The following is an 18,944-nucleotide window of genomic DNA, read 5'->3' as shown; positions in this document are numbered from 1 at the left end:
ACTTCTCTGCAGCAACATCAGACAGCAGCATCTGCTGGGCTGGAGCTGCCAAATCCCTCCCTACGAGGCCGGGAATGAAGCTCGGCTCTTCCCAGCACCCTTCGTTTACAGGATGGTTTGGGCTACTGCTCAGGTGGCATTTCCTGAGCGTGAGCTGTTCGCTGCCAGCGGTACAGAGTGGTACAGCCTCGCTCCTGGCTCCGGGCCAGCGCACTCCACCTACCGCGCACACCGCTGCTCCCAGCGCCAGCCAGCCCTGCAGTCCTCGTCATCACACCGGCTCGGCCGTAGCAAGGTCGGCTCCCCGCACACTCAGAGGAGGGCTTCCTTTACAAGCCACAGCTCGCAGGCTGTTTTAATAGCCCAAAGCTGGGTTTACATTCACAAAACACGCCTTGCTCCCTCCCAGCCATCTCTGCTCATGCACTAGAAGGTGCAGCTGGAACCCCCATGATGTTGTGCAGAGCAAAACGCCAACTGACTTGCACCGGTTCCTCTTTCCCTTTCTGGAGACGCAGCGCCTTTTCCACCACAGCCCTTCTTCTTGCAATAAGCACAGCTCAGGAGTTCGGCTCCCGCTGCCACAGCCACCTGTGAGTTCGTGCTGCCACCTTTTCAGCGTTAGTCCCCTCCGGCTCTCAGCTCCTGTTCCTCACTGACATATCCGAGCACCCCTGGTATAAAAGACCACCCTATGTTTCACTTCTCAGCAAGATGTGGGCAGCTAAGAGTTTGGCTTGCTTTGCTTTGTGAGGGTGTGCTTAAGAAAGCTCTCTTCTAATAGCGGAGCTTCTCTGAGGTCAGAGAAATCTCCAACAGCCTCAAGGATTTAAAATAAAAGCCTTGCCTGGAGGCTCAGCTCCGGTTCATGGTGTGTTTTCCTCCTTGGATCAGTGTTTTCCTGCCTGGATCAACAGTGAGTAGCCAAGGTACACCTGGAATCAATTGGACTGCAATTTTCTGTAATCAAATTCAAACACATTCTTCAAATACTTAGTTAAGAGGCTGATACCGGAAGTTTATCTACTAAGCCTATCTCGTAGTTTGATCACAAGCATAACTCAGCTGCCTTCAGACATACCAAACCTCAGCCCAGCTGAGTCGCCGACAAATTTAGCAACCACCATAAACCCTGGGTATTTTCACAAGGTTAATTAAAAGCTGAAGATAAGGAATCCGGCTCTCATTTGACTGAGTGGTACAGGATCACATCTGTAGCAAGCGAGGAGGAGCGCTCGCTGTGGGGTTGCTGCTGTTTCTGTTCCACCACCATCATTTCAGCAGTCCCCTCGCTGCCCTTCCTCAGAGCTCCCTTCTTCACCATGACTCAGCCTACAGCAGTTAGTCATCTCTCCAGATACATAACTCTCTGGAAAATGTGACTTGCTCCTTGAGAGCTTTCTCTACGTAGGAAGCTCCAACTCCCAGTAAACAGAGGAAACACAATGTCTGAAATCAGGGAAAGGATTTTTCCATCCAGTTATATAAAGCAACCATTAACATAGCTAGGAACAGTTGATGTTAGTAGCAACGTAACATGTGGCTCTTTTGGGAAGCTACCAGAAAAGCAAGTTTATAAACATTGCGCTGTGACATTTTTTATTATTTGTTTTCCTCCAGTGCTTTCCAGATGTGGCAGGCTCCATTCACCTCTGGGCAATGTTGCTGTCCCTGTCATGCATCCCACTCAGTGGGAGGGAACCGGGTGGGCACTCCAGTGCCTCGGAAAGACCCCTTCACTCCTGCTGGCGAGGCCCAAGAGGCGATCCCAGCTTGCACCCCAGGGCCAGGTTTGCCACACAGAGATGGCCTGGGGGCCCATGGGAAACAAACCCAGCGTCTTAAGGCCTAGCCACCATTTTTAAGGCCCCAAGATATCATTCCTAAATGACTTTTGATTGCAACATAGCGTTATGTGACCAGTATTCAGCACCTGGGCACACTTAGATGGACTAGCAGAGGCTTGTGCCACGCTGGAGAAGTTTTGGCCCATCCGGCCCTCAGGACCACCAAGCCCCTGTCACTGAGGGGCGAACACGCACCTCAGTTGGAGCGGTCCCCAGGCTGCCTCCCCCCCGCCGCAGAGGTGCTGCCTCTGGCAGCAGGAAGCGGCCAGCGGCAAGGCTGGTGCTTCACTCCCGCGTCACCGCTCCTGTCACCGCTCCCCGCCGCCCCGCCGCGGCCCCGCTCTGTCATGGCGGCAGCAGCCGCCGTTCCCCGCAGGCGCCGGCAGCCCCGCCCCGCCCCGCCCGCGGACGCCAATCACCGCCCCTCCGCCTGAATGAAAGGCGCCCAAGCCAACGGAACCGCAGCGCCCCGCCCCGCCGCGTCTCCGCCAGCCAATGGCGCCCGTGCAGCCTGGCTGGAGCGGTCTCCCACCCTCAGCTCGCCTCCCGACCAATCCGCGCGCGGACTCGGGCGGGAGCGGCACGGCGGCGCGGCCAATGGGAGGGCGAGGGCGGTTGCTAAGGGGCCGCGCGTAGCGGGGTCGGTGCAGACGGGTGGGAGCTGCCGGCAGGGCCTGCAGGTGAGGCGGCGCCGCCGCTCCGGGAGCCCCTTCCCCGCAGGGCTGAGGGGGCGGCGGGCCGGGCCCGGCTCCCCGCCTGCCCCTCAGTGGTGCGGGGCCTGAGGGGACGCGGGGGGGGCTCTGCTGGCCGCTGCCCCGCGGCCGGGTCTGTCAGGCGCCGGGCGGTCAGCGGTGCTCCTCTCGCTCCGGCCTCAGGCTCCCCCTGCCCGCCCAGCCGCCTTCTTTCTATTTATTTTCTGCAGCAGGCTTACCTTGCGTGTTTGTTTCCTGGGGGGGAGGTGGGGGTAGCCCTGTAGCGGGGCTCGGCCTGGCCTGGCTGTGGTGATCCGCGGTCCGGTCCCCTCCCGGTACCTCCCCTTCTGGCTCTCGCCGGGGCCGGCAGGTCCGCGCAGCCGGTGGTGCGGTGGCGGCCTTCCCCGTCGCCTCGTGGAGGTGTGAGGTCCTGCAGGGCAGGGAGAGCGGTGGTGTGAGCAGCCTGCGCTCGCAGGGAGCGAAGGCCGAGGCGGGAAGCAGCCGTAAGGCGCTCGGGAGCTGAGGGCAGAGCGGGGTCCTGAGGGGATGGGGCTTGTGTGAGTTAGAGCCGGGTGAGTCCCGCCTGATGTCAGCCAGGTCGCGCTGCTCCCCCAAATGAGGCTCTTCTCCTCTCTTGCTCCCAATCCTAGGTCCTGGTGTGGCTACTAGTGTTTTGCAACAACTTTAGGCTTCCTTTTGTTGATGCACACTATATACACCTGCTTGCTAGTCTGTGTGGCAGGATTCTGTCTGCTCCATTCTGCAGCTTCATGTGTGACTGTGATTTACTCCAGCACAGGATGAGTAGATCAATCTATCGCAGTTAATGTGTGACAGCTGGTGAAATCCCTCGCCTGACACTAACTTTTTTAAGGAGCTATGTTAGCAACAGCTTTATCACCACAGTTATGGCTGGAGGGGTGGCATGCTGTAGCTGCATTCTCATGCAGGTCTCTTCACAGAATTTGTAACAGCTTCCTCTTATTGTCGATGCACAGTTGCCACTGGTGTGGTAAGTACTAAAGATTCCTGTCTGCCTCTTGCGGATTGCTGTTTGGCTTCCGCATCACTGCTGTCTCCTTCTGTAACAAATGTTTGTGGCTTATTAATTAGCTAACTGGTACAGTGTGTTCATCTTGCATGCCTTGTTTATCAATGATTATCATGCTCAGCCATGTTCATAATATTACTTAGGTTGACGTGTTCTAGTCCTCGCTGATACAGCGTTCATAGAATGCACAGTTCACCCGTTTGCATTTGTGATGTCTCATTTTCAGACCTTCTTCGATAATGTTTATTTCCTGCACAGGGAGTTTTGTTATTGACAGCTAATCTTTGGTTGCTCTGTTGCTATCTTTTCTTGGCTTGTCTACTTCACCTTCTTTCCCAGATGCTTAGCTCTTGTATCACAAGAGAAGTTTGTATAAATTCTCTTGTCCCTTCTGGGAACAGTGGACGTGCAGCCTTTCTTATTATTCTAGCTATCGTTTACTTCAGTCTCAAAGTCAAGAGTAAGAACAGGAAGGATATTAAAAAAGAATTAAGAGCTAACGTTTGGGTTCTTCTAGTCTCCTGCCTTATTTTTAAAGATAGTTGTATTTCAGCTTTTTGCATGGGAGGTCCTCTGTGTTATTGAGTGAATTAGCTGGAGAGAGGATGAGGCTGACCTAAGATTGTGCCAGACTGTGTGTTCTAGGGGTGGAAAAGACATGGTGGTTGGGGATAAAACCTTCCATTTTGCAAAACTGTTTCAGAAGAAGTTAAACTTAAAAATTAATTTGTTCTACTATTTTTGTAAAAGCTATATTTTTCTGTTCAGGGAGTGAATAGCAGCTTAGGCTCTTAGTGTTTCATAAAGCTGCGTTATTAAACTTGTAATCTGAAAACCCAGAGATTAACACGCTGAAAATAGTCACTGTTCTGGGATGTGGTATTGGGAAGGAAAGATGGCAGAATAACATCATTTGTCCTTGACACAGGCATATGGAGAGGTTATCCAAATCTACTAAGTTCCAACTGTACTTTTGGATGTAACTTGATGTACAATAGAAAATGGTGGCTTTGGAGCACTGATACAAACCTTCTGTAGTTGTAGTTTAACCTCACCCAATAATGGAAATGTCCTGGATGCTGCTGGATTCATATTGCCCTGTTACTCCCCTTTCTTGCTCTGTATCTCTGGCCTCTTCATCCTTACTTTCATGCTGCCAGTTCTGGCACTGCCTGAACTTGGATTAAACTAACAAAGAACAGGATTTAGCAAAGCCTCTAGTAAAGGTGTACGTGCTGGCGTCTTTGGTGCTTGTAATACCTGTTGAAAGGTGCAGCCTGAAACTGGTGTTTCGGACTTTTCAGAAAAAGCATAAATCGTCATAGTTCTGCTAGTATATCGGAGCCTTCTACGCTTTTCAGTTTCTCTGGAGGATAGTATTTCATGATGTGTTATACCTCTGAGTTGCTATTCTTAACGTGTACTATAGAACAACTGAACTTCTGGGCAAATATTTGCCCTTAAGCCTAAATAGCTTGTGAAGATTAAGCTTATATGCAGTTAAAAAAATCTGATCAAACTCAGAGTTCAGTACCAAACAATTGATTTAATTTCAATGTGCAAGGACAATCTGTCCTTCATGGGGAGAAGCAAAGTCCCACTTGCCCAACGTATGTGGGTGGCAATGATGCTAACCTAGTCAGGCAGCTATCTTAGCCTCTTTTAGCTCTAGGAAGGCTTGTACGCCCAAGGGCTTGTCTTTTCTCCAGCTACATCAGTTGACTTGATAATAGTGTCTCTAACTGCCAGCATCAGGCAGCAGTAATTCAAAATGCTTTGCAAAGCGGTTCTGTACAAACCAGGTGCTTGAAACATCTTTGTGCCTGTGCTCCGTTAGAGGTAACGGCAGTGGAAGGAAGTGTCGTACTTGGCAATGTACAGAAGATTTTTATCTCTATCTTCTAGAGATTGACCAAGAAGTGCAGTTGCCTAGCGCTTACTCTACTGTTGAGAAATACTTGTGTTTCCCATATCATGGGTTCAGTCTGACTAAAATAAATGGCAATGACAACTTCCTATGCTAATATGGGCTGAGCTCCTGCAAACACCAAACGCTTCTGAAGCTTCTGATATACTGGTCGCTAATAATTGAGCTACAGCCCTATTGAGGGCATTGAGTACTCAAACAGTGTAATAAGGGCTTCTCATGTAAAGGGTCAGCTAGGACAAGTGACTGGCTCCTAGTGAGGGGTTCACTGTTCAACAGCTTGTCCTGTTTCTGAACTTATTTATATCTTCTGAGATGCTTTTGCATAGAGATGCAGGTTCCAGAAGGATTATGCTGAGGGTGTTCAAGCCTGGCTGTCCCTTAACTGGAACATCCTGTTCTGTGAAGTGTTGGTTGGGCATATGCGAATATGAAAGATTGTACGAAGTGAAATAAGCAGATGCACAGTCATTTACAGTGAACGTCCTTGTAAGAGGTAAGGAGAAAACGTCCTAAGATGTGTGCCTGCAATATCGCTAACCTCCCACTCAGATTCCACAGGAGAGTGGGCCAAGGTAGCTCTTCAAACTTTGAGTTGCTGGCAACTGCTGTAGTGCTCCAAAACCTCTGTTTGTTTCAATCATCATTCTGACAAAACCTGAGCATTCTGCAGTAGTGGTAACTGTGTGTTGGTCAGGTCCTGTCTCTTTGTATTTGGTTCTTTTGTCCTGAAGTGCTGTTGCTTCATTTTTAGTGTAATGTTGTGAATTAAACTTCTCTAGCATGAGCCTTCTATCTGTCATGGACAGACTCTGGGAGAATGACTCTGCAAATCTTCTGTACTGCTGTGGAGCAGAGCTGATCATCAGGAGAAAAAAAAAATAAGCAGGGTGTTTTGAAGACCTGAGAGTGAAGTGGCATCTCAGCTTTTGATCATGTTCGGATATAGGTGTTTTCTGACTGCTTGAACTGGACCAGTCTTGAGTAAAGTTGTCTTAGCTGTCTTAACTTGTACTTTGGTACAAGATGATGGTCTTTCCCTGCTGTGCAGCTAGTCTGGTGTGGAGCATGCTCCCCGCTTCCTCAGCTGTGCACCCTGTAGCTGAGCAAACAGCTGTGATGTGCTTGGACTTTGGGCTGCTCCTCTGATAGGTACTTACCTGAGCTCTGTGACAGTCTGGAGTCTGAGGGTAAATAAGGCTTTAACAGTATGATGCTGCATTTCAAAATATAGTGAAGGAACACAGCAGGCTCTTTTGGGGTGGGTTTAGTCTGTAATGCAGTTTGTATTAGCTCACTTAGCTATCCGTGGCTTGATGCTAGTAGTGTTCCCTCAACTACTGAGCATGGATTGTCGTGTTCTCTGCAAAGTGTTTATTCTCCTTCCTCCCTTGAGCTTAATGCTGCCTGCTGACACAGGGTTATGTGGTAGGTGACACCTGCTAACGCTGCAAGAGTGTGGCAAGGTGTTAACCAATATTTCTTCTCCATCAGTTCCTAAAACTAAGCTTGACCTCTTCTACAAGGAGCTGAAGCTCTGCCCTGTAGTTCCATAAGGCAGTAGTTAGGGTGTGACAAAGTCCTAAGTCCCTGCAGTAATCAAATTATTATGTTTGCTTAAATAACATGAGCCTTTCCTTTAAGATAAGATGCAGTTGACTTCTGTGGAGTCATCAGAGCCTTGTCTTGTCTTAGTTTAATCTTGTACATCGGGTGTGTGCAATAAAAGCTAATGCAGTGTTTTTCAATCCATCTGTGACAAGTAGGAACCAGATAAGGTGACATACAGGGAGTCTACATAGCAACCTTCTTAGATGATATACAAAAGCTGCCTGTCATGTGGTAGAACCATTTGGATCAGTTAAAATTATATTGTGAAGAAACAAAAGCAGTTCCTGTAGTTGGAAGGAAGTGAAATCCAAGGCTCATTTGACTGTAAATTAACCTTCTTGGGGAAGTGAAAGACCTAAAGAGTCTTTGTCCCTGTTGGCTATAGAATTATTCTCAGGTGCTTTCTTAGGCAAGCTTCCCTGACATGTACACCCAGCCCTCTTAGGTGCTTGGCTTCTGCTCTGAAGGTGTAGGACTTCTCAAAGTCAAAAAAGGAGGGGGAAAAAAAAAAAAGAAGCTCCAGTTAAAGGCACCTGTCTTTCTGGCTGTGCTGATGGTGCCTCGTGCTATGAACTTTGTCCCTGTAACCTCACAGTGCCTCTAAATTTACTATATGAGCCAAGTATTGTATCTGATGAAAAGGTCAAATTCCAGTGAAGGAACCAGCCAATAAATTCTTGTTGGAACATGGCGTAAACAGTACCTGGTGCTTTGTATACTCACCAGCCAGCCAAATCCTGGCCTCGGTGCTGGCTCTGGCACAAGGCAGAGGGATTTGCACCAAGGACTTCCATGTGCTGTCCAAGTAATGTTCTTTTAAGCATCCTTGTGATGGGACATGTCAGTGTGCCCTCTTTATTTGGAGATAAAATCTCTCAGATGTTTGACAATAAAACTGTGGTGGGCTTTGCCAGACTCCTGATGACTCTGGCAAGGACTGCACTTTCTCTCTTATGGCCACATCTCCTGAAAACCTAAGCTTAAGTGCTTGAAGTGCTCAGCTAATTCTCAATTATACACTCTGTGCTTTGAGGTCTGAGACTTAGTTGGTCGTTTTTAATGGCCAGAAGTACTGAGTGGTACATCAAGATGATCTCAGCGTTTGCTTCTGACGTGTTCTCTTCTGAGCTACCACTGAAGATAATGGGAGGTTCTGCATGGGTAAGCTTGGGCTGGTTAGATGCCAGTCTCGAAATAAGTAGTGTGATGCCTTGCTTTGTGTGCCTAAACCAGTGAGGCATAGTAGTGGTGTGGCCCTAAAATACTTGTATCTGTGTAATTGTTTGGAGACCTTAAAGTAGCAGTTTAGGCTTAACACTTTTTTCCATAAATATGAAAGGCAGGATATGGGACTGCGCAATAAAGCTTGAGGTTTTTCGTGATTGCTCTTGCACAGGTTCCTGTGCTCATGTAGCTTGTGTGACCTCAGACTGTCCTCCAGGGCTTTACAAAAACTTAGTCTGGCAGCCCTTCCCATCACAACACACTGCTTCAGAGTCTTTCCCAGGTGTATACATTCCCTGCGTACATTTTCATTGGGATGGTCTCCTAAACATCATCTTCTGCATTTAAACCACGGAAAGCTCAGCAGTGTGACATACTTCTGTACACTTACTGGAGTGAGATTCGAATCATACACTGACATAAAACTTGGCTTTTTTTAAAAAACCTTTGTAGTGCTCTGACTTCCTACCCTTTCCTTAATAAAGTTCCTTTCTCCATAATGTGGTTCTAAATATCTTACCTGATACTGACAAGCCTGTAACTTCTGGTTTTGTGATGTGTTTCAGAAGAGACCTTAGCTTTGGCTGATATTGAAGATGATTAATTTCCTGGAAACATTCTCTAAAGAACTAACTTCAGTGAAAGTGAGCTAACTTCCTTCTTCCCCCTTCAAAGAAGGGAAAAAAAAAACTTATTTCTGATCTGAATCTGTCTAGGCACAACTCTTTAAAGAAGGGTGTTCTGTTTTCCTCTTGTCTAGCAGACTTGCTTTCAGAGTTTTATTCTGCAAGCAGGCACTACAAATAAATGAAACCAGTCCAAGAAATGTCTGATAAGTTAGTTAACGAAGTCTGTCTGCTTAATCTGTCTAGAAACAGCTTCTTTGGCTCTTCTGAATCTTTGTGGGGAAGAGAGGATATTATGCTACTTGGTAGAAGCTGTAAGAGGATAGGAAAGGGAATTTTTAAATGCTTTCAGTGTTGGCCAGTGTCTTGGTGTCCAGCTGAACTCCAAAAGCAGTAGTGAGCCGCAATGCTGACTGGTGGGAGGGGCGTCTAGGAGGCTTTTATATCAAACTGCCATTCCTAGAAATGGGATTCCTTCAAGATTCTTCAGTGAATGTAATGGAGCATAAGATATCTTGCTAGTGGAGCCCGCTTTTAAAGAGGCTGCCTTTACTCTTATCTATGGGCAGTTCCATACAGCTGCATCTTCGCTTTAGTCCAAAGCATTTCTAATGCTTCAGTGAAATGAGTCTGTCAGGCTTTCAGTTGCTCATTAAAAAGCCTGAGGGAAGGACCCTATGGGAGTGGCTTCCTTTTAATGCCTTTGCTTTTTTTAATGTTGGCTTTCCAGTATGTAGAGTCAGGCTTAGCTTTGGCATGGGTGGAGGAGCTGTAATGCTTGTTAGCTACCAAATCCTGTACATGCCCCGTTGAGTCACAGGCTGAAGTGACTTCTGTCCCTGGAAGAGTGTCCTCTCCCCAGGAAATCTGGAACAGAAATGTGTGCAAGTCTCAGATTTGTTAGTCATTACTTCACTTGCTGTACAAGTAAATATCTTGGCAGTGGCTTTCCCGAAACCCGGTGTCTCCGAAAGGATACGTGAGGAAATTGCTGTAGCTCTACTGGCTTTTGTGGTACTTGCTTCTGGCTGAAAAGGGGAGACATGGGGTTTTTCTCATTATACCTGTACAGGTGAGGTGCACTCTGTTAACAGGAGTGCTGAAGTGTTTCCTGTAACATGATTTTCAGCTTTTTATTCTGTGATGAAAGGGCAAATGAAAAGACTCCACAAATCCAGCACTTGCTTTCCAGTGATTCATTTTTAAAGTTAGTCCTCAGTCACAAATGGGACTTAAGAATATTACTTGAAAAGACTGACAGTCTTTGGGGCTGTCATGCCTTTAAGTGATTTTTTTAAAAAAAGGAATTGTACACTTAAGGTGCTTCAAAATATCATCCTTGGCCCCAAGAGCTTCAACTTCTTTGTGTTCCTCAATGTGGATCTCAAACCTTGTGATGGATGAAAAGGCAGGCTTGATGGCTTCTAGTGATATACTTACTGCCTCTTGCTAATTTTGTCTAGCCTGTTAAAAGTGCATCTAGTCTTCTGTATACAGAAGAGGCCAAATGTTTGTCTGTTTATATTAATGCTGACCCATTTAGAGGAGATTCTAGATTAAAATTTGACTGGCTCAACACTGTGGTTATCTGTCCTTTTTCGTAAACAGACAAGTTTATTGGGTCAATGCAAAAAGGGTTTAACAAAACAGAAGCAAGGTGACCTCATCCCTGCTCATAAACAGCAAGGCATTTGTCCTATGTGATTAGAGGCAGAGCTCTCAAATCCATTTCAGTAAGCTAAACCTTTAAAATTTTAGAGCAGAGTGCTCTGGCTCAGCCCCTGCAAACCTGCCCTGGCTAAGACAGGTCGGTTTAGGTCTTCAGAAATACTGGAATCTCAAGGAAGCACCTCAGGTGCCACAGCGGGATCCATAGGGCATGGAGTTTACCAATCTAGTCGTCTTGGACTAGATCCATTGCTTAGTTAATGACTGCAGGTAGCTGTGCAACTGCAACAGCAGTGCCAACTTTGTTAGCTGTACACAGACTGATCTGAGCTTTTAGGTAAAGATCCTGACAAATACATGAACCTCTAGCACATGTTTGAGGTTCATCTGTTCAGTGAATGTGTATTTAGACTGTCTAAAAGGGGAAAAATACTAGTTCATAAGTGTCAAAGCATAATCCTACCTCCCAACGGCTGATTTTTCTGAAAGTAACTCCAAGCTCTAGTATGCTTTTTTAAGATAGTGACAGGCAAAAACTGGATATAGAAGTATCAAAAAGATGTGGTATGTTTGTAATCTGAAGATTATGTGGGAGAGAAGACTCTCAGGGAGACACAGCTTGGATCAGTTACACTGAGTCACTAGTACAAAATGCTGATGACTAATTGCGTCCAGTTTTATTTTTAACAAATTCACTAATGCTATGAAAGCTGTAAACAGCAAACTAGCTTAAAATCCAGGTGGCAGGAAGGTTTTAGGTAACTTCTGTATCAGTGTCTCTATTAATTTTCTAAATAAAACAATGAAGGGAAGCTGTCAACAGAACTTCTGGGAGTTTTAGCTGGGGAAGACTTGCTTGAGCACCTGGTTGTCCTTGAGTCAGCGATTGTTCAGGAACTCAATCCACTCTTCTGCTGACTGTACCTTCCCTGGAGAAGCCATTGCTGTAGTTTGCCTGTTCTCTCCTATACAGTTAGTGGTAGCATTGGTGGAAGTCTACTTAACATACTACAGCTGAACATCGTACTCGAACTCTTCATTGAGACACATGATGACAATGTAATCTTCTGATTAGAAGAATAAATGGGTTTTTGTAGCCCACTCCTCTCTCCCTTCTACTGTGAAGCTCAGAATTGGAAAATAAAAGCTTGAGTTGTCCAATATTAAGTGTCTCTGCTTTCCTCACCCTCTGTTCTCCTGCAATGCAGATGGTGATGGTGGCAGAAACTTGCAGCTTCCCAGCACACTGTTCAATAGCTGATGTCAGGCTTGTTTTTTTCCAAGGGATTTTGGTGTAGCTGCATTGAGTACAGAAAGTACTTGTGAGGTTTTGTCTTCCTGCTAGGGAGAAGGGTAAGGCTTTGGTATGGGCTGTCCTGTTGGTGTGTGTTCCGAGTCGGAAGCAGCAGCCATGGTAGAGAGCAGACTGTTCTGGAGCTTTTTCCTGGAAGCTCCAATTCCCTGTCGGTTTGTTGTGCCTGTAGGGAATCCAGTCCTAATTGTAAATATCGCTTGCATTTTTACGGTTACAGGCTGAAAGCTAGCTTTCTTTTATTGGCATCATCAAGTTCTTGTGTGTGTGCACTGGTGTTAATTAGGTGGCTGTATCTGAGCCTCCTGGTGCCTCTCACCATCTTGTTAAAGTGTGATATGTTGTAACTTCTCAAAAAAGCAAGTGTGGGAACAAGCAGAGATTGTTCACCAGCTTCCATCTGTAGGAGTGAGCTGCCTTGCTAAGCCTCAGTAAAAGTAGCAAGAAACTTCTTTCAGACTGGCTTCACACGTCAGTGACAGTGTAGATATTGCACAAACTTGAGAAGAATAGTAGCCTGTTACTTCTACTCTTTTAAATAGGAAGGGATTTGGGTAGCTTTTGTAACTGTGGACAATGTCACTGTCTTGCGAAGATGGTGACTGTGTGGTCTTCTGGAAGTTGATAGCTTGGCTTTCCTCTGAAGTGGCACTGGTTTTCATTATTGCTTTCTGTCTGTCTCTGCGCATGAAGCTGTATTTGCATACTGCAGATGAATTGATATGCTGTAGGCAACTGATCTGGTCTGGAATCTGTCCATAGGCAAGAGGTTTGACACAGATGGATCAGAGTTGAAGTGATTATGACTGAATACGCAAATCAATTGCAATGTCTGCGATGAGACCCCTGTATAAATTTGTGTTCTTCCCTTCCAGCTGAGACATGCAGCCTTATCAGTAATAATCAATTTGCTTTTCCTCTCCTCACAGGGTAACTCAGGTAGTACGTGGATGAATGGTGACAATTCTGCTGAGGACTGGCAATTATTTCTAGTTTGAAGAAAAAGTGACGTTGGTAAGGCTTGACTTGTCAGTTGCTCTCTTATTTGGGTTACCCATGTGTCTGAGGAAAGACCCAGGGAAAAACCTGCCCCTTTGACATGGATGAAATGTCCCTGTAATAACTGCAGCCAGCTATTTGAACCATATGTTCAAAAGAAGCTGGATCAGTTTAAGAACTTGATTTCAAGCTGGAAGGATATTCTTATGTTGTGGGTTTCTTAATTCTCTCCCCTACCTCACTTCCTTTACTCTGAAGCCCTTGAATGACTAATGCTAATCTAGTCCTCCTTCAGGTGCAGAACTACAGTGAATTAAAAGAAATGCTGAACTCACTGGTACAAAAAGTGACCACTGTGAATACATGCAGGAGTTAGTATTCTCAGAGTTGCAAAATTCAGGCTGAGGAGCTAACACAGTAGTTCTTTCAAGTTCTCTTTTTTGAGCCTGGCTTGTACATCTGGAAGGAAACACACATCCAAAGCTGCCGATGCGCCTTTATAGCCTGGCTTTTCACTCAGCTTCTATTTGAGCCGGATAGTCTTGGCCAAGATCCTGAAAGTATTGACTGTCTGCAGACTGTAGACACCTGAGATGCTGTTGCAATTCTAGTGTAGCACTGATTAGGAATAAATATCTTTCCCAGCTGATCATCCGGTTTCTATTTCCTCTGGTGGTCAGGGTGTTTAGAGCAGTACAAAATAAACTTCCTTTCATCTTATAAGTTGCTAGTCTGAGTTCATATGTGAGGATTTTTGTAGCAGTGTTAACTGACAAATTTAGTTAGTTAGCACAGTCTTATATTTAACATGGCAATTGATATTCATATCCAACAGTATATTGCAAAAAGCTTTAATATTGTTTTTTATCTCCAGGCTCAAAATGAGTGCAATGTTGGAAACCAGTGAGCTGCCGGCGGTGTTTGATGGGGTGAAGCTAGCTGCAGTTGCTGCTGTTCTGTATGTTATTGTTCGCTGCTTGAATTTAAAAAGCCCAACTGCCCCTCCTGAACTCATTTACCAGGACTCTGCTTTGGCCCGCTTTCTACTCAAATCCTGCCCACTTTTGACCAAAGAGTAAGTAGTATATTTTTTCCATGTTGACCTGCGTTACAGGGAGAAGAGCTGCACTGAAGCATTTTTCTGCCTAGTGTGTTTCTTAAACCTGGATGTAAGGGTATTCTCTTGATGAAATAAACCTGTTCCAAGTCAAGCATTTAATTATTGTTAGTGTCCCACGTACCTGGGTTTAGGACCAAGCCCTATTGTGCAGGGCCCTCCATGGATGTATGGAAAAAGTCATCTCTATTTCTCTGCATAGTAGCCGTATGCTGACATTGTACTATACCAGCACTATATAGCCCACTGTCTGTGGAAATGGGGGAGGGATGGATGCAATCAGCACTTGCTCCTGTTCATATGCTCTCCTTTCTATTAAGGGAGAAATCTGTCGGGGCTCACAGAAGGACATGTTTTCATGGTGTGTCCATGCACTTATAATGAACACAGGGATGCCTATTAGTGCCTACTCTTATTTTGAAGTGCCTTAAGTTGATTGAAGATTAATGAAATTTATTACTGGGTAGAGCACATCATCATAACTAGTTTAATAAAGTAATGACATACCAGCCAGCTCTGAGCCTATTGAATCCACTTTCAAATTCACCTTAAGTCAACTCTGTATCTGAGCAGGCTGATCCTTGACCTTCCATTCTAGGACCTCCAGAATCAGTGCAGCTGCCCTTACCTTCACCAGTAATATGAAGCATTTACTACAATTTCATGGGGCTTTGGAGGTACAAGGACTTTGATTACAGTATTTCTCTTCTGCAATCACTTTGAAAACTTGCAAGTCCTATTTAGAAGCCCTAAATATATCAATTATCTAGTAAGCACTGAGCGCAGCTGCATGAACCTTCCTTTTGGATCTCAAAAGTCAAGCTGACTTAATGATAGTCATCCTAGGGGAGATGAGAGGCTTTTAGCAGTGCTGTGTTAGGTGCCTTGATTACATAAGGTGTAAGATCTTGGGCCATAGGATCTGTAAACTCTTAGAGGAAACAAAGTATTATCCATTTTAAATTAGAGCCCAAAGAGGGTTCCCTGATGCACTCAGAGTTTGGTAGTAACACAAGTGTGTGTTGAAGCTGAGCATTGAAATTGGATTCTTGATTATCGCTAGTGCCTTAAGTGCAAGGCAGTTGCTTCCCTAAAAAAATACTAGGTAACCAGAACCTCCTTAGTGTATCTTAGACACTTGTCATCTCAGTGTTGGCACTCCAGATTGACATGTCCCTCATCACTGAAAGAGCAAGCATGAGGCTGTGCTATTTACCAGTTTTGAAGGCATATTAGTATCAGACTAATCTTTGGAAACAGATTGTAAGCTAATTCAGATTCCATTTTACTATTCCAGCTCTGTTCTCATGGCACAAGCTCCTAGCACTACTATATTAGAGGCATGTTTTGGACTTTCACTCAGTTGGAGAATAAAGTATTCCCAAAGGAGTGCAAATGCAGAACACATCTAAAAATGGCAGTACACCTGTTCTGCATTAATTGCAGGAGTGAAGAGCTGCTTGCAGAACCCTAGTGTTGTGTTAATAGTGTGCAATCTTGGGTGGTTCGCTTTCTCTGGATCAGCTCAGAGCTCAGGCTTGCCAACTTCTCTGAAGGCTGTAGCAGTGATTTCTAACACGTTATTCTTGGGCAGAACATTGCCTCGAAGGCTTGCATGACCCCAGGAAACAAACTCAGCTGAAACAAACTAGAACAAAATGTGTCAATAAGTAGTTGTTCAGTCTTGTTACCTGTATACCTATGTTAGGAGAGACAGGAATATAATTGCTCTTGGGGATTGAAAGGGCTTACAGGAGAGAACTCTGAGATGATGTATATGTGATTTTTTTTTTTTGCTATTCTATTGATGTTATCACAGACTTTTTTAATACAGAAATTAAAAAAAAAATCAAAGAAATCTTGTCTTCAGGCATGAAAGTCACCTGGAGACTAAAGGGGAACAAATATATTTAAATTCCTGCAATTATGCATGAAATAGTTTGTAGCACTGATTAGCAAAAAGCTATGTGAAAACAGCTTGTGCCATACTCCACTGAAAAAATCTTGTAAGGCTTTGATTACTTGCTAATTATTCAGAGTGTTAGGAAAGCTGATTAAGCAGCTCTTTTCAAATTCTACCATGAAAGCAAAATAAGTAGCCCAGCAATCCCTTCTGTTATATCAGTAGTGGGTTTGCTGTAAGGTCTGTTGTAAGACCAGTTCTTCTGTATAGCTGTGAACTGGCTTTCAGACCCAGTTTGTTCAGCTGCCTTATGCTTAAGGGAGGAAGGGGTGAGGGTATTGCTGGAAAAAACAGGGTGGCAGAGAGAAAGCAGAAATGAGCAAAGTTACTCTATCTGTGTGGCTATTCAGAAATACTTGGAAAAAATACTTTTGGATTTTATTTCCCCTTCATGGCACCATCGTTGCCTATGGACTTATTCAATACATTGTAACCGTAGCATCAGTCAGTAAGCCAAGCGGTGGTGGATGAATAATTTAAGAGCTTTGGATAGTAAAACTGCCTGAGATGGCTGTGTGCCAGGTACCTTGTACTTGCAGATGTTAGTACTGCTTTTTACAATTCTCTAAACTGCTAGAAGCTTTATACATATCGATCAAACCCTGGTAAGCAATAGACTCTTCCTAGAGCTCATGTTTTCTTACCTCTTCATTTCCCCTCCCTCTACCCCTGTCCAGCTTTGTACTTTGGCTTACCAAGTGGGGTAGCATAATCAGACCCTTTTTCATTCAAAGAACTGCTTCTTGCATGGAAGCTCTTGCAAATCAGCACAGCTATTGGTGCCCTCGAGCGCTCGGGCCTAACCCCTGGCTGCAGCTGTCTCCTTTTCCTGTTTTTCAAATTGGTACAGAAAGCCTGCCATCTGCTCTCTTATTCCTCTAGAAATGCAGTAGTGGCTCTTTGATTCATGAGGACAAATTTGGCCAGTGCTTGCTGTACTGAGCTAGAGATTTTTTGGCTGTTCCCAATTTCTTCTACCATCAAGTGCGTGTGTGTATCTTTATTCCTGTAGGGGTATGGCACAAGTGTCATCCTTATCGAAAATAATTATCCTTACTGTCTGCACACTTTTATCATTAATAAAGGCAAGCTCCTCAAAGATTGAGGCAAATGACTGTCAAGCCTGTTAGTAAACACTGTCAAAGATCCAGCCTAGATCCTTCTTATCCTTTGTTTGCACAGTAACCTGTACTGGATAAGCAGACTGCCTGGTACCAGAAGACTCTTTTGCACTGTCATTGCTTTTCTCCTAGATGCAAGGAGACAAGTAGTCAGAAAACCTGGCTTCAAGCTTTTCAATGTTCTTTTCCTCCATCTAATAGCAAACAGTGTTTGATTCCTGTCAGCTCCTTAGTGTTTTACCCTGAGAGGAATGCTTCTAGGAGAATAATAAACTAGAAGAACAGTGTTACTCCTGAAGCTTTGGCAGGTGAGTGTGTTGAGAGGTAGAGAAGAATGGCAGCTCCCTATTGGTAAGCTGAAGCATTGACCTTAGGGAGAAAAGCAGCCTTGGGGGGTCTGAGTCCTTGCTAGGTGCTCTGCTGTGGCATTGGCGGCAGCCTTGCATTCTCCAGCTCTCATCAGCAAGGAAGATGTGCTGTAAAACTGTGTGGTGGGTTGACCCTGGCTGGATGCCAGGTGCCCACCAAAGCTGCTCTATCCCTCCCCTCCTCAGCTGGACAGGGGAGAGAAAATATAATGAAAGGCTCGTGATAAGGACAGGGAGACATCATTCACCAATTACAGTCACGGGCAAAACAGACTCCACTTGGGGAAATGAGTTTAATTTATTACCCATCCAATCAGAGTGAGGTGTTGAGAAAATAAAAACTAAATCTTAAAACACCTTCCCCTCACCCCTCCTTTCTTCCTGGGCTTAACTTTACTCCCAATTTCTCTATCTGTTGCCTGTGAGTGGCGCAGGGGGACAGAGGATGGGGGTTGCGGTCAGTTCATCACAAGTTGTCTCTGCTGCTCCTTCCTCCTCAGGGGAGGACTCCTCATGCTCTGCCCCTGCTCCAGCCTGGGGTCCCTCGCATGGGAGACAGTCCTCCATGAACTTCTCCATCCTGAGTCCTTCCCATTGGCTGCAGTTCTTCACAAACTGCTCCAGCATGGGTCTCTCCCACAGGGTGCAGTCCTTCAGGAACAGACTGTTCCAGTGTGGGTCCCCCACAGGGTCACAGGTCCTGCCAGCAAACCTGCTCCAGCCTGGGCTCCTGTCTTCATGGATCCACAGGTCCTGCCAGGAGCCTGCTCCAGTGCAGGCTGCCCATGGTGTCACAGCCCCCTTCGGGCATCCCCCTGCTGCAGTGTGGGGTCATCCACAGGCTCCAGGCGGATCTCTGCTCCAGCGTTGACCTCCACGGGCTGCAGGGGGACAGCCTGCCTTGCTGTGGTCTTTTCCATGGGCTGCAGGGGAATCTCTGCTCCAGTGCCTGGAGGACCTCCTCCCCCTCCTTATTCTCTGACCTTGGTGTCTGCAGTGTTGTTCCTCTCACATATTCTCACTCCTCTCTCTGGCTGCTGTTGCACAGTTTTTTGATTCCCCCCCCCACTTAAATGTGTTATCCCAGAGGCGCTATCACAGTCGCTGATGTGCTTGGCCTTGGCTGCTGGCAGGTCCCTCTTGTAGCCAGCTGGCATTGGCTCTGTCAGACATAGGGGAGGCTTCTGGCAGCTTCTCACAGAAGCCACCCCTGTAGCCCTCCAGCTACCAAAACCTTGCCACACAAACCCAATGCATACTCATGCCCTGTTTTGACTAGAAGACTTCTTGTAGTCACTGAAGATTGAGGAGGGGTGTGATGGGCCCTTTACTAAATAAAAGCTGCCTAAATTGGGAAGGAGGTGGTTTAACCAAGGAGTCCAGTCTGTACTTTTAAATAGTTCTGACTTCATGCAGTT

At 45.8% G+C, this 18,944-nt stretch overlaps 1 protein-coding gene across 2 annotated transcripts in view; it reads left to right on the top strand.

Moving 5' to 3' along the window:
- The first annotated feature begins 2,479 nt into the window (after positions 1-2,479).
- The window catches only part of ABHD2 (abhydrolase domain containing 2, acylglycerol lipase), a 42,946-nt gene continuing 26,481 nt past the window's right edge, over positions 2,480-18,944 (top strand). The window contains exons 1-4 of one of the 2 annotated variants that reach the window (XM_082322762.1): positions 2,509-2,527; positions 3,502-3,551; positions 12,888-12,972; positions 13,832-14,032. In XM_082322762.1, coding sequence (XP_082178888.1) covers positions 13,839-14,032 — 194 coding nt within the window. In that variant the 5' untranslated portion in view covers positions 2,509-2,527; positions 3,502-3,551; positions 12,888-12,972; positions 13,832-13,838. Of the gene's footprint in view, positions 2,528-3,501; positions 3,552-12,887; positions 12,973-13,831; positions 14,033-18,944 lie in introns of both variants that reach the window. The other variant, XM_082322761.1, reaches the window with a different exon arrangement.

Source organism: Platalea leucorodia, assembly GCF_965183815.1.
Source record: "Platalea leucorodia genome assembly, chromosome: 9".
Taxonomy (NCBI): Eukaryota; Metazoa; Chordata; class Aves; order Pelecaniformes; family Threskiornithidae; genus Platalea; species Platalea leucorodia.
The sequence above is the reverse complement of the archived record's forward strand: the minus strand, read 5'-3'. Positions and strand labels throughout refer to the sequence as shown.